This window comes from Parus major, chromosome Z, assembly GCF_001522545.3.
Source record: "Parus major isolate Abel chromosome Z, Parus_major1.1, whole genome shotgun sequence".
In the NCBI taxonomy this organism is placed as follows: domain Eukaryota; kingdom Metazoa; phylum Chordata; class Aves; order Passeriformes; family Paridae; genus Parus; species Parus major.
In genome coordinates this window covers 7,652,297-7,679,775 of record NC_031799.1, presented here as the reverse complement: position 1 = coordinate 7,679,775, position 27,479 = coordinate 7,652,297, and the positions used below count along the sequence as shown (strand labels likewise).

At 54.8% G+C, this 27,479-nt stretch overlaps 2 protein-coding genes across 2 annotated transcripts; both read left to right on the top strand.

Annotated features, from left to right (window-relative positions):
* On the top strand, positions 1-18,183 carry ARID3C (AT-rich interaction domain 3C; the record flags this gene model as incomplete). The annotated part of the gene is made up of 7 exons (XM_015652191.2): positions 1-162; positions 11,316-11,388; positions 15,045-15,228; positions 15,437-15,681; positions 15,992-16,261; positions 16,442-16,531; positions 17,332-18,183. Coding segments are annotated over 7 exons (1,167 nt in total), but the record flags the coding sequence as incomplete, so codon positions are not given.
* Positions 18,184-22,097: 3,914 nt separating this feature from the next.
* Positions 22,098-27,301, top strand: DCTN3 (dynactin subunit 3). Its single transcript, XM_015615536.1, has 7 exons — positions 22,098-22,218; positions 22,339-22,423; positions 23,319-23,405; positions 24,323-24,406; positions 25,638-25,696; positions 26,446-26,505; positions 26,931-27,301. The coding sequence occupies exons 1-7, from the start codon at positions 22,120-22,122 to the stop codon at positions 27,018-27,020; spliced, it is 564 nt and encodes a 187-aa protein (XP_015471022.1). The 5' UTR covers positions 22,098-22,119; the 3' UTR covers positions 27,021-27,301.
* Positions 27,302-27,479: the final 178 nt, after the last annotated feature.

Genomic DNA, 27,479 nt, shown 5'->3' with positions numbered 1-27,479 from the left:
CCCCGCCGCCGCCCGGCCTCCGGCCCGCGCCCGCCGGCCGCCGCTGCGGGGGAGGAGGAGGACGACGACGAGGAGGAAGAGGAAGAGGAGGAAGAAGGGGAGCCCCGCGACCCAGCGCCGCCCCCGCACCACGAATGGACCTACGAGGAGCAGTTCAAACAGGTAAGGAGGCATCGCTGCCCCAGCACCGGCTGCTCCAGGCAGGCATCCCCAGTGTCCCCCCGTGGTACCGAAACTCGGGTTCAACTTTCCCTGAATGAAGACCTCTAATGCCCCCCATTGCTCCCAAACCCTGTCTGCGTCCCACCCTAAATGGGCAACACCATGACCAAGCTATGACCGACCCCAAGCAGACATCCTCCATATCCCCATTAACCCTAGACATTATTGTGATGGCACCCTATAAATTAAGTCCCCTCATCCTCCCCTAAATGGGTACCCCCTGAATGCTCCTCACTGCCCCTGTTCCTAAGCCCTGTCCCACCCTATAGGCATCGTCATCATCCTGTGTGCTCCCCATCTCCCTGCTACCAAACCCCATTTCAACCCTGCTTCATGACCCTACCTCCTCAGTGTCCCCTGTGCCTGTCCACAGACCCTGAATCATGGTAGGGTGTCCAGTGTCCAGGCATCTCCCTGTGCCCACCCTGATCTGTGCCAGCTCCATCTCTGGTGCTTTCCATAGTGGGTAAAACAGGCTGACCTCTGTCCATGGAGGTTTTGCAGAGATGGAAAAGGGCAAGTGCTCTGGTGTGTGGTCACCCCAAGGAGCTGGCGAGCCACGGAGCTTGTGTCTCTGCAAGGGCCAGGGCATATTATAGCTGGTCAATGCAGGTCACTGATTTCTTTGTACTGGAGGGAGTAGCACATACACCCTGTCCCCTCATTCCTGGTTGGTGTAGGGAAGACCCTTTTGCAACTGAGATCTGGCACAGGGAAAAGGTTTCAGAAGTTCATATCAAGGATGGAAGTCTTCCTCTATTAAATGCATGTGGATCTCATCTGAGCTGTGTTGTGCAAGCTCTGGTTTACACACAGCAGGTGCCTCTCCATGCAAGGGTGTGGGCATGGAGTGCCCAGCGCCAGGCAGGTTTGTGCTCCCCATGCACTCATCTTGGCTAGGGGAGACAGAGAGGCACAGTGGGTGAGAGGGAAGATGTGGTGAGGGGATAGAACAGACAGGGATATCCCCACACAGCTGTTGTGTGGCTTTTTAGGACAGCACTGCTTAGGGACAGGAGGACGAGGGCACTTCAGTCTCACCCAGGTCTGGCAGGAGAGGAGCAGCAACTTTTGGCTGCTGTGGCGGCTTCTTCCTTTTCTGTTTCAAATTGCTCAAAAGTTATTATTTGGGGGGGGCGGGGCTCATCCCCTGCCTACAGGGCGGCAGGTACAGGTACAAACAGGGCACAGGCAGCACATGGCTCCCGGCCGTGTCCAGGGACGCTGCCAGCGCCTGACGCTGCCTTGAAGCAGCCCGGGGAGGGCCGGAGTGGGTGAGCTCTAGAGGCCAAACAGCTCGTCCGGGAAGTGTTACATTACACCCCGCTGCACAGAAAAAGGCTGACTGTCCGGTTCCCGGGGTCAGCCGGGAGGTGGGAAGCAGCTCCTCCCTCCCGGGGAGGCTAGGAAAGCATCCCCGGCATTTCTCTTCCTTCAGCCTCCCGCCCTGCCCCTGTCTGGTGCTGCCCGCGCTCCTTGTGCAGGGCAGGAATGTTGTGAATAGTGGGAGAGGGATGACAGGAGAGGCTGGGGTGCAGGATAAATCCTGCCAACGCTTCCCAGGGTGAGAGTTGGCTCCTTCCTTGTTTGCTCTCTTTTGGTTTTTCCAACCCTGATTGGAAAAGTGATGTACCCCTCATCCATAGACCCACACCTTGTGACATGTCCCAGCCAGCCCAGGGAACAACTGGATATCCTTCTGCAGTTTGGAACAGGCTGCGGTGCCAGCTTGCTTTGGGGTCTGCAGTGTGGCTGTCACTCCTGTCCCTCCCCTGAGATCATACAGGAGGGGACACAGCCCTGCCTGGGCGGGATGTGTCCCTGCTGGGTCCTCCCCAGGCTGCAGGGCTGTGGCTCACCCAGCCTGGGGAACAGGTTCTCTGCTCTCTGCAGGGACTAAGTGGGAAGGGTGGCTGTGCTTCAGCTTTTGGAGGCTCCCCAGGGGCTGGGCTGTGATGTTGTGGGGGAGGTGGGGGGTCAGTGTGTGTCTGCTGGAAAGCTGCTGGGGCAATGGGAGGGTCCTGGAGCTGGAGTGAGACATGGTAGTGGCCAGAGCTGTATTTCCCACCCAGACTTTCTGCTTGAAACTGCCCAATCCATGATGCTGTCACCCGGAGTGGGGTTGAGGGCTTGTCTTTGCTCTCATCGTCCTGGACTGGGGCACACCTAAGTGAACAGAGACCATCAAATCCAGGCTGCTTGGCAGAAAGTGGGCAGAGAGAGACTTCCCCATCTCTCTGCAGTGGGGAGGATGCTTTGATGGGGATGGGGTGGGAAGTTGGTGCAGGACCAACCGGGGAAGGGTTTCCACAGAGCACAGTGGTGCTAAAAATGGGAGCAGAGGACAAGGTGGTTGTGGTGAAACCCACAGGGTTAATGGACAAATGCTGCTTTGCATGGAGAAGCTTTCTGGGGAAATACCCCACATGTATGCTATAGTTTTATATGTTTCCTAAGGCGCTGGTTTTGGGAGGGGGGGCTGGTAAGACCTTTGCTCTGACTAGGGGGGTTGTTGTAATGTTACGAGGCTGAGAGACCCCCTCACCCCTGCCTCTTGCATCAGCCCCGGCGCCGGTTTATGTACATTGATAAGGACACATGGGTAGAGACCTGGGCAAAGGTCTGGGAGGTCTCCACACCCAGGGCTGTCAGGCGGACCCAGCCCTGAGGTGAGGGCCACCAGGTGGGGTCTGTTGGTGCATTGAAACAAGCCATGAACCCCAGCTTCCCTAAGGGCTGGGATGCAGCCAGGTTTTAATTCTGTGGTTCTGCTTTATGTTTGACTTGGAGGGCATGTGTAAGAGCATGCTAACCTGGCATTTCTGGTGCCAAGCTCAGCACCCCCTGAGCTGAATTCAGCTTTCCCCCTAGGGAAACCATGCATATAGACCATGCACTGGTTTCTTCCAAGTGATAGAAGAACAGCACCAGAACCCGGGGCTTTCTTCTCCATCCCCTGTGCTGAGAGGGACTCAAACATCTGGGCTCTGCATTCAGCTCTCTGTTAGTGGCATGTTTGCTGGCAGGAGGATGCCCTGCCTGCCAGGGCACCTCCAACATGTTCACACCCACCTGTGACTGGGGGGATCAGGATCCTCTGAAGCTCCTTCCTCCCTGCCCAGGAGCAGCTGCAGGGGGTGAACCCCAACCAGCGCTTTAGGAACTCCAGGCTGTCTGGTAGCCTCAGTGGTTAATTTGGGGGTGTCTGGTTTTGCCAGCAGCCATTTGCCATTATCCTCAGCCTAACTCTGTTCCTCCTGCCCTGCCTGTTCCTGATGCCAGCAGTTGCCTTTTGCACCCACCCACCTGTCCTTAACATGCATTTAGGGAGGGCTTGCCAGCTGTGAATGTGTGCACTCACATCTCAGAGCCTGGAGGTGTGTACACCTGTAGACAAAGACCTCCTTGTGCCACCTAAGATTGTCCCAAAATGGGGTGGGAGGGTCTGTGGTGTGCACCCTCCTACCTCTGTCCCTGTTGCTTTCTCTTGTGGTGTTGTCTCTGGGGATGGAGGAAATAGAGGCAGGAATGTTCAGAGAATGGGGGCAGCTGAAGAGGGGGACTCTGAGAAGAGGGTAGTGGTCTCCATGTCATAGCCCACTCCTCACTGCCAGTGCATCTTCCACCTAACTGCAAGACCAAGGGCTCCCAATTCCTAAATTAGAGGGTCTCTTGCTACACTGCAGAGGCAGGGAGGGGGGAATGGACACAGTGTGTTTGCCCTTTCCATGTCTGCCTGGGGGCTTTTCTCCAGTGAACCTGTGAGCAGAGCTGTGCCCCTAATCTGGAACCACAGGGTCAGTGTGCTAACCCCTGGAGCTCCAACAGCTCTGGCAACCCAGCTGCAATGGAGGGCACAGGACAGGACTGGGGGGCTCCTGGGGTGTGTCTGGAAGGGCAAACAGGTGTTTGGGGGGTGTGTATGCCCACAGACCAACCCGTGTGTGCATCTTGTATAAATGCACATGTAAGCATGGGGGTACGTGGACATATGTGGACCCGTGTGAGAGTCCCTGTCCATAGCAATCCCTGGGAGATCCTGTGTGTCTGTATGGATGCACAGGAGCGTGCAGAGTGTGTGTGAACCCATGGAAGTGCTAGAATGTGTTCATGGATCCATATGAGCACGTGTGGATCCATGTGGAGTGTGCACACACGAGTCTGAACACACCTGTGTGCATGTACAGACACACGTGTGGTGTCCCAGCGTGTTTAGGCATGTGCATGCCCATACCAGTGTCACTGGGTTGGAATTGCATGGGCCCATGGGTGCTTGAGGCATGGTTTGAGGGCTCAAGAGCCCTCTAAAGCTGCCACAACATTGTCTTCCAGCCAGGGGTACAAAGGGTTTGGGATTGGGGCTCCAAAGAGGAGGTGTAAAAACTAGTTGAGGGTGTGAGAATACCCTCACTGTGGAGGGTCAGGAGCTCGCACTGAGGCTGCTTCCAGCTCCCTCCCCAGCTACCTCCCTGAAATCAGATGCCAGTTGAGTCTTTGGGGAGGATGCATCCCCTCATGAATTTGGGCCTCCAATAATCCACTAACTGGGTTAATAATGGAGGTAAATCTCCTATGCTGCCAACTGGCTGGACAGCACTGCAGTGGGGAGGTCAGATCTGGGGTGGTGGACTCTGGTCTCAAGGGGATGGATGGATGGATGGATGGATGGATGGATGGATGGATGTGCAGAAGGATTGTGTGTATCTGAGGAGTGTGTAGGGATGTGTAAGTGTGGACAGGCAGAGGGAGGGCACCTGCTAGAGCTGTGTGAGTGTGCTTGGTGGGGCTGTTTGTCCAGGTTGAGGGTGCACAAGAACAACATGTACATGTGTGTGCATTTTCAGAGCAAGCTGCAGTGTGCATGAGTGTGCAGAGGGTGAGCAGACTCTATGTGGGGGCTGTGGAAGCCTGTCCCCTGGGGCACAGGGCACCCACTGGAGATGCCTCTGTTGGTGAGGCTGTGTTCTCCATCATGGATCCAGAGCTTACATCCCATGTCTGTGGGAGGGCATGAGTGAGAACCAGGCCCAGATACTCTTTCTGCTCAGTCACACAGCTCTTGCAGAGGCCAAGATGGGGGCTGGGGTTGCTTTCAAAGGGTGTGGTTAGAGGGGGCACCAACCTTTCCTTCTACATTGTCCCTTCAAAGAAGTTGCAGGAAGGGGATGGGGATAGATGTGCATGGTGGGGAGGGGGATTGAACAGCCCATGCACATCCCAGGCATGCACACAGCCCCATGGGCATGCACCCTGTACTCACACAGCCCCATAGCAGGTGTGTATGTGCACAGACCCCAGTGTGTGCTAGAGCATGCCCTGTGTGCTCACCCATGTAAGTACCATAGGGGTGCTGTGCGTGTCCCTTGGAGACACCTGGGGTGGTGCTGGGCATGGACAGGGTCCCATGGCTCCAGTCACCTAATGAGGGATTGAAGGGGAAGGATGTCCCACAGCTTCAGTCACCCATGGAGGGATCAGGGGCAGGAGGAGACGAGAATGAAGGGGGAGGCAACATGGAGAGGAAAGCAAGGATGGAGGGGGGAGGCAGTGGCGTAGCAAGCGCTGGTGGGTCAGGGAGGTTAACCCGAACAAATCTGCTCATTGACTCCCTGCCTGCTCAGCCATGAACGAGTAACAAGGGGCTGATCATGGGGGACGCACGTTTGCTGGGAGCCAGGACCGCCTCTCCTGTGCCACAGCCCTCAGATGGACAAGGGGCCATGAATGGTGCCTATGGTTGCGCCACACAGCCATGAGCACCATGTTTCCTCTTGCCCCAGCCTGTAGGCAAGCCATACCAACACCCCTGCCTCAGTTTCCCCTCCTGCAGAGTGTGTTAAGCAGAAGGCTGGGGACCCTGTGAGCCCCCCATGTCATGTCAGGGCCAGGCTGTGGGTGGGGGGCTGCCATCCCAAGGCCAGCTCTTGCCAGCAAACCTTGCACGGGGCCGGGTTAATGTTTGCAGCAGGCAGCCCTCCCGGGAGCGGCTGCGGCGGGAAGGGGGGTTCTAATGACCTGCCGGATCTGCCGCATTATCAGCGCTGATTAAACCTGCCTGCTCTATAAAGCGCCGTTAAATATTAAGCATGATGAAAGGCTTTGAGGGGGAACCACAGTGCTGGGAGAGGTCCCCAAACAGAGATGTCCAGCTATGCTAGTGGGGCGACTGCTGAGTTTGGTGGTGTTGGGATGAGTGAGCACCCCACACTGCTCAGGGCTGTGGGGTCAGATCTGGGGTCATTAGAACATTGTCCCCCCAAGAGCCAGCACTGCCTTCGAATGCAGCCGGCTGTCCCAGCAAAGCTATCCCGTAACCATTAACTTATTAACAACTGGTGGAAGAGGCGAGTGGTGGCTTGCAAGGTCAGGGGGTGGTTTGTGCCTGGCGGGGAGTGAACTGCCCCCCAGCTCTGGCAATGGGGATGGGGGGAGGGACATGCAAACCCTTAGTTTGTTTTGTGTGCCCCATGGCAGGGGAAGATTCTAACTGTGGATACTCTTAGGATCCCTGAACCCCGGTGTGCTCAGGGCTGTTCCTCAACTGGGAATGGTCAGATTCTGTGGCTACCTGCAGAGTAAACTGAGGCATGCCAGCAGGGCACAGGGGAGGACACACCAGTGTCTGGATGCTTGGTTGTGTACCAACCATCTTCCTTGGGAAGGATCTCAGAGACAGCAGTCGAGCTCCGGAGAGGTGCAGTGACTCCAAAACAGTGCATCAGCAGTCAGCCACCCGTGGTGTGTGGCTGGGGGGTGCAGGGAGCTGAGCATTACCTGGGCGCGCGGCGTGAACAGCGGCCAGATGGAAAAATTAGCAGTGTGGCTAATCAATGTGGTGGATATTAAGCAGCTCAGGGTTGGGGGGTTTGCATGGTGGGGGGGAGCTGAGCAGGGTCCAAGATCGATACAGCTCATATTAAGTGGATTGAATCCTGGCTGCTGATCTGAGCCCTCTCTGCCAGCAGGAGGTGGCAGCTGAGCGGGGACTGTGGGGGTCCCACTGAGACCACTTCCCTTGGCAGTGGGGCCCAGGGGGGACTCTGTGGGGACTCACAACGATGAGGCAAGCTGAAGTGCCTGGGGGGTGGCTTAGCACCTCTTCACATCCTTCCTCTGTCTAGGGTGTCAGCTAGGCTAAGGGGTCTAAGACCCGAGCTTCATCTCTAGAAGCCCTCCTGGCTCCAGGAAAGTAATCTGGTTGGTGAATGAGTGGTGCTAACAATGTTACTTAATCGTGGGAGGAGGAGGAGGAGGAGGAGGAGGAGGAGGAAGCACGAGGTCTATTCATGTCCTGTTAATAAACCGTGTTCGACCCGCTGACCTTTAACCTGCATGACAAGCCCCGTTATCCCAATCCCTTCAGGAATATAGATGTCGCCATGGCAATGGGATGACAGGACGGACCAGGTCCTGGAGCTGCACCCAACGTGGGCTGTAGGATGAGGAACTAGTCCTGCACAAGCACCCAGGCCAGCAGTGCAGGTGGAGGTGGGGTGCTGCAGGGGTTCCAAGGCCACTGGAGTGGCCAAGCATGGACAGGTCCCTGAGGTCGGCAGAGCAGGGCTGCACTGCACACCGGCGGGATATCGATCCCGGGGCTTGACAGTTTAATACTTCCGTTTATAGAGGAATATAGTTACATCGATGGCGTTAAATGAGTTACTAATTATATCAATACAAACACGATTAAAAGGGTCCTTGCTCATAGGTCACCACAAGCAGGAGCCTCTAGTTGTGTTGCACAACTTCCCCTGGGCAAGGCTCAGACCACTGCTCCCAAGCGCACGGTGGGGGGATGCTCTGGGGCAACGTGTGCCCTGCGGGGTCAGGGGTGACCATCCATGTGGAGTGCCTGTCTGGGGTTAGATGTGCTTGTGTGGGACTGTACATCCCCTTCTGGACTTCTGTGTTCCCGTTTGGGGCTCTGTGTGCCCATCTGGGGTTGTGGATGCACATTCAGGGTTTGTGTGTGCATATATGGGGTTGTGCATGTCTGTTTGGGGTTATGCACGCATGTATGGGGCTCTGCCCATTTGGGGCTGTGCATGCTCAACTGGGATTTTTGTGTTCCTGTCTATGGTTATGCTTGCCTGTCTAGAGTTGTGTGTTCCATTCTGGGGTCGTACATGCCCCTGCAGGGTTGTGAGTGCCTGTCCAGAATTGTGCACGTATATATGGGTTCTGAATGCCTGTCTGATGTTGTGTGTTCCAGTCTTGGGTTGTAGGTGCACATACAGCGATGTGCATGTTCCATCTGGGGTTGTGCATGCACATTTGGAGTGCGTGCCTGTGATGTATGTAGGGGGTTGTGGATGCTCCTGCAGTCTGGTGTGTGCCCATGGAAGTCTGGTCACACACTGCTGTACATGCCCATGGGAGGCTGTGCACTTCCAGAGGTGGCTGTGTGTGCCTGTGTAGTGATTTGTGCCTGTGTGGGCTGTGTGTGTATGTGCATCACAGGCTTGTGCACACTCCTGTGATGTTCTACGTGCCCCTGCAGGGCTGTGCACACAGGTGTAAGGTTGTGCAGGATTGTACGTGCCCATTCCACCTTTTGTGGGGCACTAGGAGGGGTTCTGTGTCCCTGTACTCTTGTGTGGAGCTGTGCAATGCCCACGAGGGGCTGTGCACACTCGTGTGGGGTTGAGTGAACCCACACAAGGCTGTGCACGCTTGTGAGGTTCTGCAAACCTGTGTAGGGTTGTATAGTAGTTGTGCATGCCTGTGTAGGGTTGTATATGCTCACATGGGCTTTTGCACCCACCACGTGGGACTGTGGCAGCCTGTGTGGGGTTATGTGCACCCAGGTGAGGCATGTGTCCCTGCACAGTGACTGTGTGTGACCCGGGAGACCTCTTCTCCAGCCTGAACATCTCCAAATCTCATGGAACACCCTGTGAATCCCAGGCTGCCCAAGGGCTGTGCCGGATTGTACCCGGTTATTCAGCTCCGCTCTCATCTCCACTTAAAAGCTGACCTTTGCTCCCCATTTGATGTAATGTGTTTTTGCATCTCAGTGTCCCACAGATAAAAGGTTAGAGGTTAATAAACAGTGGAAAAATAGAACCTGGCCCTTGGAGGGCACCTGTTTTGGGGGCTGGAGTCAGTAGCAGCCTGCTCTGGATGGGATCCTGCCTGCATCGATGGGAGGAGAAACATGAGAGGCACCCAGGGCAGACGTGTGTAGGTACTGAACCCATCCACTGGGCAACCCTTGGGACAGCCATGGCTTCACCTTCCAGTGGAATGAGTGGTAGTTGCCAGTTTTGGGGGTTTGCCCCTACCTTGACAAGCCAGATGTCAGGAGATGTCAAAGCACTTGGTGTGGAGGTCTTCCAGAGGCAGGGACAGGCAGGGAAATGCAGGCAAAGCCTGGCTGACACAGCCTTCCTGGGGCAGAAATCAAAGCAGCCTCCTGGAGTTCTTCTAAGAGCCTGACCTAGTTACTGTAATCAATCGCTTGGGGACCTCCTGGAAAAGAGCAGGCGATGGGGAGGTTGCACAGAGCAAGACAGGAAACCACGGTGGAGAGGGACACAATACTGGCACCCAGAGGTCAGGGCATTCCAAAAGCACCCTGCTGCAAGGAGGGAATAGGTGAGTGGGATCCAGAGAGCAGGGAGGCAGCAAAGAAGGAGCTCCATGGAGCCAGGCAGTCAGGACCTGTGGGTATGGTGTGAGCCTGGCAGTTGTACCCCTAGATGAAATTAGGGACAGGCAATTAGCACCAGTCTGTCCCTGAGAAGGGACAAGCTGCTGGCACCTGAGTTAGACACGGAACTGTGTTAGGTGTATCTGTTCAGTGGTGGGAACCATGGGGTCTGTAGAAGCATCCTCACATCCCTGTAGGTCCCCACATCCCCATGAATCCCCACATCTCTGTGTCCCCTGAGTCCCTGCAACCTCACATCCCTACATTCCCATATCTCTCCATTCATGTGCCCCCATGGCATCCACCCCCATCCCCACATCTCCATGTCCCTGGAGCCTGACGACCCTTAAGCACAGCTCCCTTTATCTGTCTGGTGAATGATGTTCTGTGTGGAGTGGGGGTGTGCTCCCTTTCTATTGGTTTTTAACAGCCTTTCCCAGCACAATTGTTTTTTAAACGACTCTATTTTGTGCCTGACTTTGTTTTCCAGCTTGCATTTCTTTGTATATGTTTTGGAAATCCATTCTGGACTGCTGAGTTTTGTTTCTTTTCAATGGCTTTAAATTCTTGCCGGGCTTGCTGGGAGGAATTGGTGTCTATAGCGTCTTCGATTGGTGCTAATTTTTCCTTCATGTGCTCTGACTTTTACTGCTGGGCCATCGATCTGGCAGGCTCCAATTTGTCATGGTCACTCAGGTGCTGTGCTGGAATCAGGCAAGCTTGGACTTCCACACGGAGCTGGCACTTCGTGCTGTCCCTCAGCTCAGGCTGTGTCCATGTGTCCAGACCTTCCAGCACACAGAAATATCCTCAAAGCCACATGTTTGTGTGTGTGCAATCCTGTGCATATGGCAGCCCTGGCATTTGCAGCTCCCTCGATGGTATCCAGTGCCATGGGCGAGCCAGCCTTTCCTTCCCCAGGATGGGATCAGCCCCTGCTGTTTGGGTGGGCCTGTGTCCCTGTGAGGGATGAGGGCTGATGAGGGTGCTGATCCCATGCTGGGACTTGGGGAACACCAGCACTCAGCAGTGCCAGAGCAGAGCAGAGCATCACAATCCTGGGGTCCTGTCTGGTACTTGGGGTTTGCTGATGCCTCTGGACTGTGACTCTTGCAGATAAGAGGGCGAGGGGCAGGACAAACTCAGGCACAGACTCAGCATCTCTGCGGCAAAGATTCAAAATAGTCAGTGGTCTGTGGGGAATCCATGCCAGACCCCAGGTATGGGGAGAGCCCACACCCAGGCAGAGGGTGTGTCAGGGGATTCTGTTAGTGGTCCACAGAGAACCTCTTGTTGCTGCAGAGCAGGCAGGTGGAGCCAGGGGTGATGCCAGGTTCAGGCACAGGCAGTGTTCAGCCCCAGGCACTGCTCCTGTCTCCATTCTCACCTGCATGTGCTGGAAGCACTGACCCCTCTCTCTCTCTCTCTTCCCTGCCTCCAGCTCTATGAACTAGATGAGGACCCAAAACGCAAGGAGTTCCTGGATGACCTTTTTGGCTTCATGCAGAAGAGAGGTAAAGGTGGGTGGCTGGGGTGGGTGCCACTGCCACCCCTGCCTTGGCTGCTGGTGGGGGGCTCATGGTGTGTTGTTCTCAGGCCCTGAGCTGCTCCAGGTCTCTGCAAAACCCTCCAAAACAGGCAGGTGCTCCCCCTGGCCCTCTCCCCTAACCCCAAGCTGGGGCAACTGTCAATGCACTATCCCATGCCCATTAGCGATGTCCAGCAGGGATGCCCACTGGAAACACCTGGTGGGGATGTCCATTAACATACTCCTTGGTGACAAGCATTAGCAACACCTGTTAATGATGCCCATCAGCAGTTTTCAGGACTTTAGAGGTGCCTGGTGAGAATGCCCTTGGCAGTGCCCATCAGGGCTCCCTGTTAGCAGTGCCTGGTGAGGATGCCCACCATCAGCACCTCTCAGCAATGCCTATGGTTTGTGGGAGTGGGGCCAGCAATCCAGGCATCCAGGGGTTAAGGGCTCACCAGCCAACCCATCCTCATCGGAAATCTTTGCTATCGGCATGGGGGGCCGAGCTGGCTCCCAGGGACTCGATAAATACTTTAACCTTCGCCCTCCCCGGCCGGGGCTGCGACAATTAAAAGTTGCCGAGCGCGGGCGTGTGGCTGGCCGTATTAATTAGAGCCTTTTGCTGGTGTGTGGATTAATGAACAAGCCGCTCGATACCCAGTAAACCCCAGGCAGAGGTTAATGCCGAGCTAATTAACGGGGAAAGGCTGAGGGGGGTGCAGGGGCTTTGGGGCTGGCTGTGCCTGGGGTGAGGGAGAACAGAGAGGGGCAGTCACCCGCATGTCCTGATCATTGGAAGGATGGTGAGGATCTCCACCTGGCTGTGGGGCTGCAGAGATTGACTTTAGGGTTGGGTTGGGACACCACAAAGCTGTTGCACTCATGGAAGTGTTGTGAGTGGCTGGCATAGCCATAGGGCTCACACTGGGGCCAGCTGTAGGCCATGGATGTGCTGGGTACTGCCCCATGGGTGCCCCCTGGCCTTCATGCAGATCTGTGGGGAGTGAGTGGGAGCATCAGCACTATCTGGGCCCTCCCAGCATCCATCAGCTACAAGATTCATGGGCTGTTCTGCAGCTTCATTATCTCTCTCTCCAGAGCTAATTATCTTCCTCACTATTGGGGCTGGGGCTAATTAAGTGCCTGCTGGTGTGGGGAGGAGGGAGGAAGCCCAGTGCTTCCCTGATAATGTTGCTCCACATCCCTCTGTGTCTGGATGTCCCACTGCTGTGCCCTCCATCCCATCTCTCCTGCCTCTCCTCCAAGTGGGTGCCATCCCTCTGGGGAGGGCAGGCAGGGTGTGGGTGCACAGGTGCAGGTGTGCATGAACTGTTTGGAGGAGACAGGGATTTTGGACCAAAGAGAAAGGGGACGGAAGGGCTGAGGGGCAAGGACAACATCCCAGGGATCGTGAAGAGCTGGGTAAGAAGCAGCACCTGAGAACCACTGCAGGTACAGATGGGGCACCCAGAGGTACATGGGCAGGGATCTGTGACACCCAGCCTGTGTCCTCAGAGTCTCCAGGAGGGATTGATGTCCACAGGGCAAACCCTGCTGAAAGGGACTGTGTCGCCACTACTGTTTATGTGGATAATATCAACACTGACATTTGTCAGAAGAGTGGAAAATCTATAGGGCTTAAAAATGGGTTGGGGGGGAGACCCTCTGAGGCCACCCCATGGGACAAGGGCACAGCTGGCCCTGGTCACTCATGGAAGTCATGCCACCATCAGATATGGGGTACAGGCAGTGGGGCAGCTCATGACAATGCCCCAGCTTCTGTGGCACCTCAAAGGTAATAGGGACACAAGGGGGCTATTTCTGCATTTGCTTACTGGGTTCTGCAGGCCCTCCCCCCTGACAATTTCACCACCAAGCCGAGTGCCCTGCTGATAAGACAGGGCTATTAATCAATCAAGGCACTAATTGCAGCACCACAATGGCAGTATCACCTCCTTGGGCTTTTGTGCCCTTCGCCCTGGCTGGGGCTGGGGTCATCACTCTGTGGGGATGCAGACAGGTGCCTTTGTCAGTGGGACAGGCATCGGCCACGCACCCCACACAGCCCCGAGATTAATGGCAAGGCACTTTTGTAAGCTACCAAGAGAGGAGAGAAGAGGAAGAGGGAAGGGAGAAGGGAGAAGGGAAGGGGGAAGGGGGAAGAGGGAGAGGAAGGGAAGGGGAAATGAAGGGGAAGGGAAGGGAGTCCATGGGCCATTGACTGGGGGCTGAGACCCTGCAAATTTGTTGGCATTGGGGGAGAGCCCTCTAACTGGACCCCCCCAAGGTGATGGGTCTTCTGCCAACAGCCCTGAGCGGGCTGGTGTGCTACCGACAGCAGATGTCAAGTCAATATCTCTGCCTTTCTCCCAGGGGGATGAACTCCTCTCCCCCTTCCCAACCTGGTGAACAACACAGACACACACAAAAAAAAAGTTAAATGAACTCAGTAAAAGAATAAAAAGAGCTCATTTTTCAGGCTTATGTGAAGAAGCCAAGCCAATATCAGGGCCATAAATTAGGGATGCTGGAGGATGGCGGTGAATGACGGCTTCGTTTGAGGGGCGAAGCACAGTCGTGACAGCCTCCCTCGGCCAAATGGATGGCTTTCCAATACTGTCTGTGCCCCGCCACCCTGCAGGAGGAATAAATATGGGGTGGAATGGCACAACACAGGACAGGGTGGAATGGGATGTGATGCGTGTCCCTTCTCTTCTCAGCTTCCAGCAAATGCCCAGACCATCATCCAAAGGAGGCATGGAGTACAGCAAGGCTGTGGGGTTATTTGGGGGTGCTGAGAAAGTGGGAAGGGGTTTTTAGCCAGACTAGATGGCTAGGGTGACCATGCTGATCTATATCTATATTGGGCTCACAGAACCCTGGTGAACCCATGTCTGCTTGCCCCATTGCCTCATACAGGAGGGTGATGCTGGGGCACCATGGGTCAGGGTCTCTAGTGAGAGCAGTTAAAGAGGGGTCAGGTTTCTTGAAGCAGGGCACTGAAGTCTTTTAAGCAGAGGAAACTTCTGGGGCCATCTGTAAGGTTAAGAGGTTTTTCAGGAACTCTTTGGAAGAGTTAGGAGCTGGAAAAGAAAACCTCTCCAGAGAGGTAGTTGGGTGAGTCCTCACAGAGGGGTTGTGGGGGTCATCTCTCTTCAGAAAGGTTATAGGATGGGTCCCTTTTTAAAGTGTAGATGGGATCTTTCTTATGGGGCTCTGAAAGGGTTTTACAGAGTGAGTCATTCTAGGATGATCTGAAAGATTTCGTAGATTGGTGCTGTACAGATAGCACTGAGAATTGTAGAGAGACAACCTTATCAAAGGGTGTCTGGGTCGGTGCTTTTCCCATCCCACTGTGGCTGCACATCCCAGATGAGAGCATACCCAGCCCCACTGACAGCTCCATCAAAGGTCACTCCCTTGCCAGCATGCTGGAGTCTCCCCTGCTTTTTGGCACAGTGCCACTCTGGCCCTGCCTGTGCCCCAGGTGCCCACAGGTGCTTACCTGGGCACAGAGGGATGTGCCTGCCATTGTGGGTACCTGTAGTGGGGGAAAGGTGGGGGCTCTGATCCCAGGTACAAAAGGCTCCTGTGAGCAGCCCCCCACACCCTTTTCCGTCTCCTGTGTTCTGCCGGAAGGGACACCAGTGAACCGCATCCCCATCATGGCCAAGCAAGTGCTGGACCTGTACACACTGTACCAGCTGGTGACAGACAAGGGCGGCCTGGTCGAAGTCATCAACAAGAAGATCTGGCGGGAGATCACCAAGGGCCTCAACCTACCTACCTCCATCACCAGCGCTGCCTTCACCCTTCGCACACAGTGAGTGCCTGGCAGCCCAGCAGGCGGGGGACACCTGCCCTGGGGCACCTGCTGGCTCAGATGTCCCAGAGCCCTGGGTGGGGCCTGACATGGAGTACCACAATAGTGGCTGGAGGGCTCTGCTCCTTCCCAAGGGCTCTTTGCTCACCACAGGGCTAGCTGGGAGGTGCAAAATTGTGGATGTCCCCCTGGCTCTCTCCCCATACAGATACATGAAGTACCTGTATCCCTATGAATGTGAGAAGCGGGCGCTCAGCTCTCCCGGAGAGCTCCAAGCTGCCATCGACAGCAATCGTCGGGAGGGGCGGAGGCAGACTTTTGGCACAGCACTCTTCAACTACTCACCGGCCAGCACCCCAACCCTGCTGGGCACCCCCAAAATGCCTCTGCCAGCTCTTAGCATCTCCACACACAGCTGTGGCCAGCTCAGCCAAGTGCACAGTGTTAAGAAAGGTGGGTGAGGGTCCCAGCTGCACAGCAATGACCATCTCTTCCCATGAATGGACACTGCTCCAGCAACAGGGATGTTCCCTGTCTGCTTTTGCCCTTTTTGCTTGGGGAAAATAGGAACAATGTTGTTCTTTTAGTCCCTTTCAGGGAGTGAAACAAGTGTATTTCCCCTGGCTTTGGAGAAGGACCAAGCCTAGATGCTGGGAGTGGTGGCCTGCCCTGCCCCATTGCTGGTGGGGTGGAGTTGGGACCACTGGGAACGGTGAGGTGGGGTGGCAATGAGGGACCCGCTGAGCTCTCTTGGTCATTGCAGAGGATGGAATGCTGGCAGCATCCGTGCCAGGGCGCATTGCTATCCCGGTGGGACTGGCCGGGCACCATCTCACGGCAGCCCAAGCAGCAGCTGCCTCACAGGCAGTGGTGCTGGAGCAGCTGCGGGAGAAGCTGGAGACAGGAGAGCCCCCAGAGAAGAAGGTGGCCCTGACAGCAGAGGAGCAGCAGCGGCTGGTGCAACACGCGCTTCAGCACAACCTCCTGGCCATGGCCTCTCAGTTCCCCATGAACGTCAAGATCTCCAATCGAGGTAACGAGATGCAACACCTCAGCCTTGGTCATCCCTTTCCCTGGCAGCCGAGGTGGGAGCAACAGCAGCAACTGGAGAGGAGTATGGATGCCCAGAGGGACTGGGTCCCGGCTTATCTGTCTTGGACAGATTCTTGTTTCTGTTTCGCTTAACACTCATATTGGTATTTCCTTTCCCCAGATGACAGACAGGAGACCGCATTGAACCTGTCCACCAACAGCATTAGCAGTATCAACATGTCAATAGAAATAAATGGAGTTGTCTACACAGGTAAATAGAAGGGCCGCTTGGCCCGTGTAATTGCGGCCGGGAAATCCAATAACTTATAGCCACTGCCTGGCCAGCAAGTCCTTCCTTCAATCTGATGTCTTTACTATAAAATCCATCGTAATGAAGTGGCAGGGCTTGGGGAGAGGGGGCAGGAGAAGGAGGGGGTTGACAAGGATGGAAATTGGCCCAAAGCAGCTGCTAGCAATGAAGAGCTAAAATGGGGGGTGAATAGATGGGTGTACTCTGACTGAGAAGTGACCCTGCACCTAGGGTTATTCCACTCCCCAGGGTCCCAAAGGCAGGGCTTGGATTTGGGGTCACCCCAATGCTTGTGTGCCCAGAGGGTCTCTGGCTGGATGTCAGGCTTGCCTGATTGCAGACCATGTTGCAGGAAAAGATGTTGGGGTGCTTTGCTGGAGCAGACAATCCTTTGGGGTGCTGATGTGCATCAGCCTGGCTAATTTGGCCCATCCCATGCCCCCCAGATCCATGCCTGTTCTGCTGAGATGCCCCACAATTAAAATTGAGGGCTTTGCCTTCAGAACTGAAATACTTAATGAGCTGGAAAGGTCAGGGCTAGACATCATATGGGGCTGCCAGCCAAATGGGCTCTGGGCCACCCCACAGGCTGCCCAGTGTAACTGAGGATGACTGGGTTGGGGAAGACACCACAGGTGATGCGAGGGGGCTGAAGCCCCCCTGAGTCTTGGTCCTACTCTCCCCAGCCTGGGTACTAGGGGCCAGGTGAACAGATCCTCCAACCCTGGGCTTGCTCTAACCTGCTTGTTCTTGTCCCCCAGGTGTCCTGTTCGCCCGCCGGCCCTCAGCCACCCTGGCATCTGGTGGAGGGAGCACCCAGACTCGTCCAAACCCCATGCCTGCCCCAAACCCCCTGCTCCCAGCCTCCTCTCAAAGCCACACTCCCACTAGCACCTCCCCGTGAGGCAGACATGTCCCCACCCTGGAAACAGCTGGGGGTGCCCAAAGTCTGGGGGCCTGAACTGTGGGACCCAGCTGGGCCACCAGGGTGGGATGGGAGACCCAGAGGTGCCTCTTGCTGCAATACTGTGTCCATGCAAGGCTGTGAGCACCCACGTGGGCTCTTTTGTCCCTTATCCCCCCACGTGCCCTTTCTCTCTCTCACACACATGCAAACACACACACACAAAAGTTCCTTCCCAAGGCACTACCCCCAGGTAACCCCCCACATACATCTCCTGCTGCCCTGATGCCTGGGGGATCCCCAGGACCTGCATGCTGCATCCCCTACATCCTGCAGCCCCTAACTCACCTCAATGCACGCACTGCTGCCCCTGTACATGCCTCAATGCATACAATGTGTCCCCTGCACACGCCCTTAATGCCCACATTGCCTCTCCATACACACCCTCCGTTCAAACACTGCAGGCACGATATTCTGCAGCCCTTATAAATTGTAGCCCCTATACACTGCAGCCCCTATATATACTGCACCCCCTACCCACTGCAGATGCCCCTACCCAGCCCTCCTGCGCTGCCTGGGCTTGCTGCCCCTGCCCTGAGACACCCCCAGGGTGGTGGCATCTGAGCCCCCCAGGTCCTCAGCTCAGGGGGATCACCCTGGGGGGGGCAAATAATGGGGATATTGGTGGGAATGGTGGGGGTGGAGCTTATTGGGGTGGGGCTGGGGTTGGGGGTTAATGTCGGGGTGGGGCTTGTTGGTGGGGGGAAGGGAGGGTTGCCCAGCAGAGCCCCCCCACCGCCAAAGATTGCCTGGGTGCCGGGTCCCCAGACGGGTGACAGGGAGACAGCGGCACTCCGAACTACCTCGTTGGGGCTGGGCAGGCGCCTCCTCCACTCGTGTGTGCCCCAGGGTGCCAAAGCAGGTGAGCGTGGAGCGACGCTCACCTCTACCTCAGCGCGGGCGGCTCGGCGGCGCCAGCCTGTTCCCCGCACTCCCACTGCAGCCGCGCGACTCCGTGTATCTATTAAAGGAATCAAACTCAATCAGACTGGTGCTGAGGGTGGTGTGTAGGGCATGGTGCCACCCTTCGAGCTCCAGGGCCCAGTTTGGAGGTGCAGGACACCCTCACAGCCTTGTGATACCCTGGGGTAACACCAGTAGTGCCTGAAATTTCACAGCCCACCTCGTGCTTGCCTCCAGCTCAATTTCTGGGAGCTCTGAGTTGCAAATAGGTGCCCTACACCCACCAGAGCTTTCAGACATGGGCTGGATCCAACAGGGCGCCAACTCCAGCTGTGCCAGCCAGGCTGTGGGGTTTGCCCCCATGAGCTCCCAGCAGCACCTCACCCATGGGCGGGGATCCCGTTAGGCTGCCCTGTGCCAGGAAAGGAAACATGACGCTGGAACTGCTGAGACCATGTCTGTGGCGCTGTGAAGTTGCACCTGGCAAGATGCCAGTAGTGCTACACTAGCCTGGTACCTGAGCAGTGCCCACAGAGGACACAGGTGACCATGGTTGAGCTGGGAGGCACGCACATATGTGGGTGGTCACTTGTGCTCCCTTGTATAAATTCAGTGGCGTGCACACTCAGACTGTTACACTCATGCTCACACATAAACTTCCACACCATCCACCTGTATATTTGGAGAGGCACAGGGGACTCCCGTGGAGACACACACTCTGGCCAGAGGCAACCACGAAAACAGGTCCTTAGCACCCAAGGGAGCAGAAACTCCTGTTTGAGAGTTCGTCTCTGAGGCCAGACTCGGGCGTCCTGGGTCACCCTGGACACCCTGAGCTTCCCGGGGACAGCCACAGTTCCTCAGGTACAGCCCCAACCCAGCCCCTGGAGGACAGCCCCCAGTCCCTCGGGGACAGCCACAACCCAGACTCCTGCCGACATCCCAGCACGGATTCCCAGGGCAAGGGGACACCCCCAGCCCGGACCCCCGAGCCCACCCCGGGAGCACTGTCGCTGTCCAGGGTGCTGCAGCCTAGGGATACGGGGATGTCACGCTGGAAACGTTGAGGGCACGAGGGTGACACAAAACCCCTGCAGAGGACCGGAGGTCTGGCGGGTCCATCCCTGTGGTCTGGCCACCGGGGATGGGAGAAGGTTCCTGAACAAGGAGTGTGCATATATGTGTGTGCTTGTGTGGGGGGGTTGTTTGTGAAGGTACCAAGCAGAGCTGGAGTGGGATTGATGCAGCCTTAATTGGGGTCTTGTGTCCCTTTGCACTGCTGTGAAGCTCTGGCCACAGCTCATCGAGCACCGCAGCCCCAGGGAGCCGGCAGGGCACATGTGGACCTGCGTCCCCACTCATTACCAGGCTCAGAGGGTGATGTGTGTTTCCATGCTCCCTGGGGAGCTTGGGGACACAGCTGCTGTCACCTGAGTAACCAGCCGTGATTGATGCCTGCTTGCCCATGTCCTGCAGGGACTGTAATTGAGCAGGAGAGAGAAGGTGGAGGATAAGGGGACAATCCAGCCCAGCCAACAGAGCGCTGGATCCAGCTTCAGCACTGTGCTGGGGGCAATTAGTTGAATCGGTGTGCCCCTTCAAGCTCCAGGGATGGGGATGTGGTCAAAAGCCTGCTCTTTTCCCGAGGAGCAGGGAACAGACTCTGTGTGATGGGCTGTGGACAATCAGTGCTGTAGCTGCAGCTCTGTTCCAAGTCTTGCCTTGGAAAATGGATAGGACTCTAAAGGGTGGATGAGGACAGTCCCAAAGCCCCCCAGGACTTGAGGGGACTGCCTGAGTTTCTCACCTCAGGGTACTGGGTGGTCTGGGACCCTCTAGTACAGGCATTTGTGTGTTTGGGGTGTTGCCCATCATGCTGGGCCCAGGCCACAGTAGAGTGGTACCCTCTAAGTACCAACCATTGCTGAGTGCACAGCTCCTGTGTGTGCACCCTGTAGCCCCCAGCCCCTTCTGCAGCCCCCAGGCACTTCTGCTAATGAAGCCATTTCTATTTGTCGCCTTTGTGGAACAAAGCTCAGCTCTTCCCCTCTGAAGATCCCGGTTATCGATCCCAGGGAAGAAAAGGCAGCGCATACAGAGCCTCAGCCTTCTCCTGCTGCCTGAGTGCTCTGCACAGCTCCTGCAGGTGATTTGGGGGGGCACAGAGGCTGCAGGGAGCATAAGGGAGCACCCCACAGCTCCCTCCTGCATCCTTGTAGGCCTGTACGATTTTCAGGAGGAATGTACCCGTAAGGACAATTTTTCAGGGTACAGTGGGTTTAGCTTCCAGCAAAGGGCAATGAGAGGTTCCCCAAAGCCATCCAGCTCACATTACCAGCGACGTTAGTAAAGTACCTGTATTAGCAGACAGTTTTTATCTAAAAGAGTGGCCTGAAACCTTGACTTGGTGTTCCCTGGTACCTGGGCTATGGCAGAGCCATACCCAGGCCCATGTTCTTCCTGGCACTGCTGAAGTCATTTGTACATGACAGGGCAGTGGCTGGCTGAGCCCTGGGATACAGAGAATAACATCAGAAGGTGCTTTGAAAATTCACAGAATCATCAGGGCTGGAAGGGACCCCTGGGGATCACCCACTACAACCCCCGTGCCAAGACAGGGTCACCTGGAGCAGATGACACAGGAACACATCCAGGTGGGGTTGGAATGTCTCCAGAGAGAGAGAGACTCTACAACCTCCCTAGGCAGCTGTTCCAGTGCTCTGCCACCCTCAGCATAAAGAAGTCCTTCTTTCTGTTTTAGCTTATGGCCATTGCTTCTCCCTGTTTGCACCACCCCCTCTGACACTTGCTTTTGAGATATTTTGCATTAATGATTTAAATTTTGAATTTGATTTTGAATTAATGTATTGCATTAATGAGATCCCCTCTCAATCTTTTCTCCAGACTGAACAGGCCCAGCTCCTGCAGTCTCTCTCCTCAGAGGAGAGATGCTCCAGACCCTAGATCATCTTTGTGGCTTTCACTGGACCCTCTCCAGTAGCTCCTTGTTTTTCTTATGCTGAGGAGCCCAGAAGGGGACACAGCACTCACCAGGGCTGAATAGAGGGGCAGGATTACCTCCCTTGGCCTGCTGCTCTTCCTGATGCACCCTAGGACACTTCTTTATCTGCAGATGGGAAACTCTCTAGACTTTTTCTTTGGCAGATGCTGCTACTAAGAATTCATTTCATCCCGGTCAGAAATCCGTGCAATTGTGAGTGCCATCTGAAGGCAACTGCATGGCTGGGGTTGGCTGCACCATTCATTAGTGCTTCTCTTCTCTGTTAGTGTCACCTGAGGCAGTCGATAAGAGAAAGGTGAACGCGGGCAGACAGAGGCCTGGGGAAAAGCCGGAGGCAGCCTCCCGGATTTCAAAGGGCCTGCATCCACACGGATCGCTATATCAATTCCTTTTAATACATCCGAGCGCCTCTTTCCTGGAGGACAACGCCGGAATGAAGCGGCCATCGACTGCCTTCCCAGGCGGCGGGAGGGCTGTACGCCTCCCTCTGCAGTGCAAATCGCCATCGACCGCCCCGCATCCTCCGAGAGGGGCTGCGCTCCGCCAGACGCGGCCTCCCCTCCCGCCTCCATGGCAACCGCGGTCCTTAGCAACGCGCCGCCATGGCAACAGCCGGGGCGCGCCGGAAGTGAGGCGTGGCCACTTCCGCCCGGCACGAAGATGGCGGCGAGCGCTGTGGAGCTGCGGCGGCTGCAGTGGCGGCTGGAGGAGCTGGAGCAGCGCGTCGGCCTCGGCGGCGGGGGCTGCGGGCCGCGAAAGGTGCCTGGGAGGGAGCTGCGGAGAGCGGCCGGTCGCCGTTTGGTGCGGCCCGGTGGGGTCTGGGATGCTGCGGCCCGGAGGGGCCTGACAGCCCCGTCTCCTCCCTCTGTGCCTCTGCAGGTGGCGGACGAGCTGGTGAAGGTGCAGGTGGCGCTGAACAATATCGCCGGCAAGAGGGAGAGGATCAAAATCCTGTTTAAGAAAAGTGAGCGGTTCTTGCGGAAGGGGTGGGTTCGCGGAGGGCGGGAGCGGGGAGCTCTCAGCCGTTTCGCTGCTGTAAACAAAAGTATCTTTCCCGCACCTGTGTACTTGGGGCCCTTATTTCAGTTTATTTGTCACAGAAATAAGTAACTGAGCGAGGTTTTAGTGCTCGCGATTCACCAGCTCAGCAGTCGGGAGTGGGAAACAGGCGGCTGCAGCCTGTTATTTGCTCAATTTCCATCTACCCGTGTCAGTGCCGGGATTTGCACTGCCTGAAATGCAGCCCCTGAAGGCTCTTGGAGCATGAAGTCATGAAATTAATTCCTGTTCACTTGGACTTCCTGGCCATGCTGAAGTAGCTCTGCCCTCTGTGTGTGGTGGGAGCAATGAGCTTCACACTCCGTGGGCAGATCTGGGGAGCTGCGTCCAAACTGGGGGGTACTTTGTCCTGCAAAGCTGCCTGTTGGCCAGGTTTTGCTGTGTATTGTCACAGGAGGGGCAGGGAGGGTCCTTGTGTCCAGGTCTGCAGTAGCTGCTCAGTATGAAAGCATAAGCTGTGTATTTGTGGGTGATTTTAAGGACCTGGATGGGGATCTGTTGGCTGGTTTTGTCCTGAGGGTAGGAGGAAGCAGATTTCACTCACCTTTGATAATTGTTATTCAGACAAAAAGCAAGATTTCCAGTTGTCCCTAATGCAGTGGTTTCCTGGCTTGAGCCATTTGTCAGTTCTTGGTCACAGAGCTCCAAAGTGACATAGAAATTAATTAATCTGGGGAACAAAATACGAAAGTGAGCAGTGTTTGCAAAGTAATCTGGTACACAGTGGGAGGGGAAGCTGCTCTTGTGAATGCCATAACATGTACCCTGCTTTTTGTCTCCAAACCTGTTTATCCCTCCAGTTGAAGATGTAATCAAATACCTTGACCCTCAGTACATTGACAGGATGGCTGTTCCAGATGCTATGAAGCTGCAGTTCATCTTGGCAGGTATGGCATGAAACCAGGAGATACAGGAGGCTTTTGTAACACTGCAGAAAACAGTGTCCTTTACCGAAGATGGACCGGGATGGATTTCTTTTCTTCATTTGTAAAGACATGGCACAGCATGCCCTGTGGACGCATCAGAGAGATGGTTTGTACAAGGATGTCTGTCACCCTCGGTGCTCCCTCGTGCGCAGCCACGCTGCAGTTTTATCAACTCTGATCTCTCCCATATTGATCGTTCACTTTAGCCCTGAATTAATCAAAGGCTGGTAAGAAAAGCTGGAGCTAGAGCGGTTTCCTCACCCCACTTCCAGTATTCTCCAGGCTGTGACAAAAATAGAAGGCATTTGGGTGTGTTTCAACACCCCCTAGCCTTGTCCTCTTTTGACCCAAGGAATTTGATCAATTTGTGATGGTATAATCTGTGAATGGAATTTCATAGAATTGTGTAATGTTAAGGGGGTGGAAGGGACCTTAAGGACTATCCAGTCCCAACCCACCCTGCCGTAGACAGGGGCACCTTCCCAACTATCCCAGGTTGCTCATACCCCCATCTAGCCTGGCCTTGAACACTTGCCAGGGGTGGAGCATCCACAGTCTCCTGGGCAACCTGTGCCAGTGTCTCACCACCCCCACAGTAAAGAATTTCTTCCTAATACCGACCCTAAATTTTCCCTCTTTCAATATGTATGCATTATTCCTTGTCCTGTCTTTAGAACTTGGTGGAGATTCTCTTGCATGAAATTGGTGAGAATCAAGACCCAGGGATGTGCAGCACGAAAGTGTAAATAAAATCATGAACAAGCCTCCTACTGTAAAGACAGATCAGGTGGAAAAATTAACACTATTTGTGAAAAGTCAAAGCAGTGTTTTGTGTTTACTGATATTGCTTCTTGTCCCCCCCCCGCCGCCATAACCAGAGGAACAGGCTATTCCTGCTCGTGCAGCCCTTCTGGAGCAGGTGAAGACCCTCCAGCCCATCTTGGACAGCACCAGTATCCAAGGTATGCATTCTTCTGAAAGCTGGAGCTGCAAATGCCACCTGATAAGCTGCGACCTGTCCTGCTTGCTTTCTTTTCTCTTGAGCCTGAGACTAGAGAAGAGGACAGCTTAGTGGTGTGAGAGTAAACTGAGTACAAACTTGGTCTGCTCCTGCCTCATGCAGCTCTAGCCTCCCTTGCAAGGTCAAGGAGGTGATAGAGTGGCTTGTGAAGCAGGCTAGAGACAGCAATGTGGCAGAGAGGGTGGATCCTGGCAGGTTGTCCTGGTTTAGGGAAAATTTGGGAGAAAACCTCTGGATAGCGTCCCTCCAGAAAACAAATTCAAGTGGCCCCTCCCCCAACTGGTATGAGAAAAATTTCCTTGGAGAAAAGTGGAAAAAACTGGTTTTCTAACAAGCAAAGTATCTACAAGCATAAAAAAATGGATAATATTAAACAGTGAAACCTCTCACTGTTGGAAGAGATGGCAAATCCAGAAAGTCCTTGTTGTGGGGTGTAGCTCAGCTCACTCAGGTTCTTATCAGTCCCTCCAGCACTGGAAGGTGCTGATGCCCAAGCCCTGGTGGGTCACAGGTGTGAGCTCCCAGGGTTTGGCTGGGTTTTCAGTCCAGAGCGGGCTTGAACAGATCCAAGGAAAACAGAAAAGAACAGTCCAGGGAACTTCACTGCCTCAGCTAGCTAAAGCTAACTAAAAGCAAAGGAGAGCTCTGTCCCTCTGTCTGTCCATGCTGCAGACAGCGCAGTTCAAGAGCAGGATGTGGGGAATGAGGGCTCTTCCTTAACACAAACTGCAGCTGCTCCTTCCCCCTCTTTGCTCTCAGAGCCAGTCTGAAAAGTGCAGAACTTAATGTGTGACATAAACAGAACAGACCACTGGGGATACAAACATCATAAAGTCACTCCAGGACACAGGTCATTCCTTCCTGTGAGCTTTTTTATATCCAGAACATCTCCATTCCTGGCATAGATAGAGATACCTTTTCTGCTGTGTAGGTTGTTTACTCTGAGTTCTTGAGTAGCCCTCCCTGTGGGCATCCCTGAACTTGTGCTGTATGCAGTTAAGTTAGGTAGTTAAGTAGCTTTTTTTAAATCCTATATATGAGTTTTACCTGTAGTGTGGGACACTTGCACCCAGGAGTTCTGCCATGCTGTGCTCATGGAGGAGGCCTTACTTTGGGAACTGTTCCCATGTGCTGTAGAACAACCCAAACTGATTTCTCCTTTGTGCTTCCAGCGGTTCCTGACCATGCAGCCAAACTGCAGCGACTCTCACAGATCCACATACAGCAGCAGGTAGTGTGAATATTCCCATCAGTATTGACTGGAAGGGCATAGGAACTTTTTGCCAGTGGCTGCACTGGCACCCCTGTATTTGTGATTGCTTGAATTGCTCATTTATGGCAGAATCAGAATATGCATGCCACACTCTTAAAGAAGTTTAGGTACTCCAAGGGAGAAAAGGGGATAGAATTTCTCTCAATTAAGTCCAAGTTGGAAATTTGCCTACCATAAGCCTGCTCAAAACTGCTTTCTGTGACATGTAGTAGGTGGCAGTGGATTTAACCATCTTGAATTCCTCCTTTTACTGAGACACTGAGGTGAAAAATTGCGTTCCTCCCATGTCTTACTCTCTGGAACATTATTGACACTGCCACCTTGTCCCTTCACCCTTTCCCTCTGTGTATCCCTTTCCCTCCCTGTATGAGCACTCCCAGAGCTGGCTGTGAATAGCCTGGGCAGTTCTAATGGTCTCTTTCAGCATTTTGCTGTGAGTTTCTGTCCTGGGGCAAGCAAAGCCTGGATAATGAGGAAAGGCAGGCAGAAGTGCAAGCCTGGGGGTTTTGCTGCTTCATGGGATCAGTGTTTGTGACTTTTCTCTTGATTGTGGAAACCTGTCCAGCTGCAGTGAGCATCCACAGCCAGTGCCTGAGCACGGATCTCAGTGCTGGCCTTGGATAAGTTTTCCTGCAGTGCTGTCAGGTACAGGGAAAGGAGAGATGTCCTTATTTACTGCTCATGCACTGTGGCTCTTCTCTTCGCAGGAGAAACGTCACGATCTCACTGACAGTGTCAAGACACTCCTTGAGGATTATAACAAAATGGTATCCTTGGGACTTCGGGCCTGTGACAGCTGAAATGACCCCTTTCCCCATGGCTGATCCTGCTGGATCTCCAACCCTGGGTTTAACACCCTTTCTGATGTGGTGGCACTTGTGTCCCTGTCCTGGCTGTGTAGGATCCCAGTGCCGAGGCACATCCCAAAACCACAGTGGGTAGGGAAGTTGTTTAGAAAGCCCTTGTATGGTGGTGGTTCGTGGTGTTCACAAGTGCCAGCCAGACTCCTGTGGGTGTTTGGTGCTGTGCAGTGACTCATCCACTGGGTGGATTAAATCCATGTAGGCTTTCAACAGCCTGGTGCCCTGGGCCTCTCCCAAGGAATCAGGATTGTAATGGTGCTATCAGGATGCTCTGACCTGGGTTTCTTCCTCACAGTTTCCACATTGCTTTCCTTAAGTGTCATATCCAGACCCTGCTTCTGTCCAAGCAGTTTGTGCAGTGGAATGAAGTCCTGTCACGTCTGGAAGCAGCCAAGCAAGCGAAACCTGTGGCAGAGTGATGGCAATGCTGGGAGCACAGGATGCCCAGGGCCCCTGTGGCACAGCTTGCATCCCGCTGGTCCCAGCGCCTTCCCGCTTGGGGCGAACATGCTAGAGTGACATGGCAGGATCTTGGGGACAGTGCACAGAGCCGTGCCAGCCCCCAGTCAAAGCTACACTGCTCCTTAATCTGCCACTCTTTGGAAATCTTGCACTTCTCTAAAATGCATCTCAGTTTTAATGTATTTTAAAACCCCTTTCTGTGCTCTCTGTGGATCATAGTAAAGTCCTGGAATGCTAATTGGGTTGTTTGTCTATCCCTGGTACAAAGACTCTTCCTGGAACAGATTGGAGATTTTTCCAAATCCCAGGTAGTGATCTCTTGGCAGCTTCCAGGAGATGGTCAGTGGTTCCTTTGAGCCTTGGGCCAAGGGCAGGTGGATTCCTTCCAGCCCCACACTCTTCCTGTTCGTGTGAAT

Coding starts and splice junctions, on each gene's coding strand:
- DCTN3 (XM_015615536.1), top strand. CDS start 22,120: ATGGCGGCGAGCGCTGTGGAGCTGCGGCGGCTGCAGTGGCGGCTGGAG. Junction 23,406..24,322: donor GCTGCAGTTCATCTTGGCAG/GTATGGCATGAA, acceptor CGCCATAACCAG/AGGAACAGGCTATTCCTGCT. Junction 25,697..26,445: donor AGATCCACATACAGCAGCAG/GTAGTGTGAATA, acceptor TTCTCTTCGCAG/GAGAAACGTCACGATCTCAC.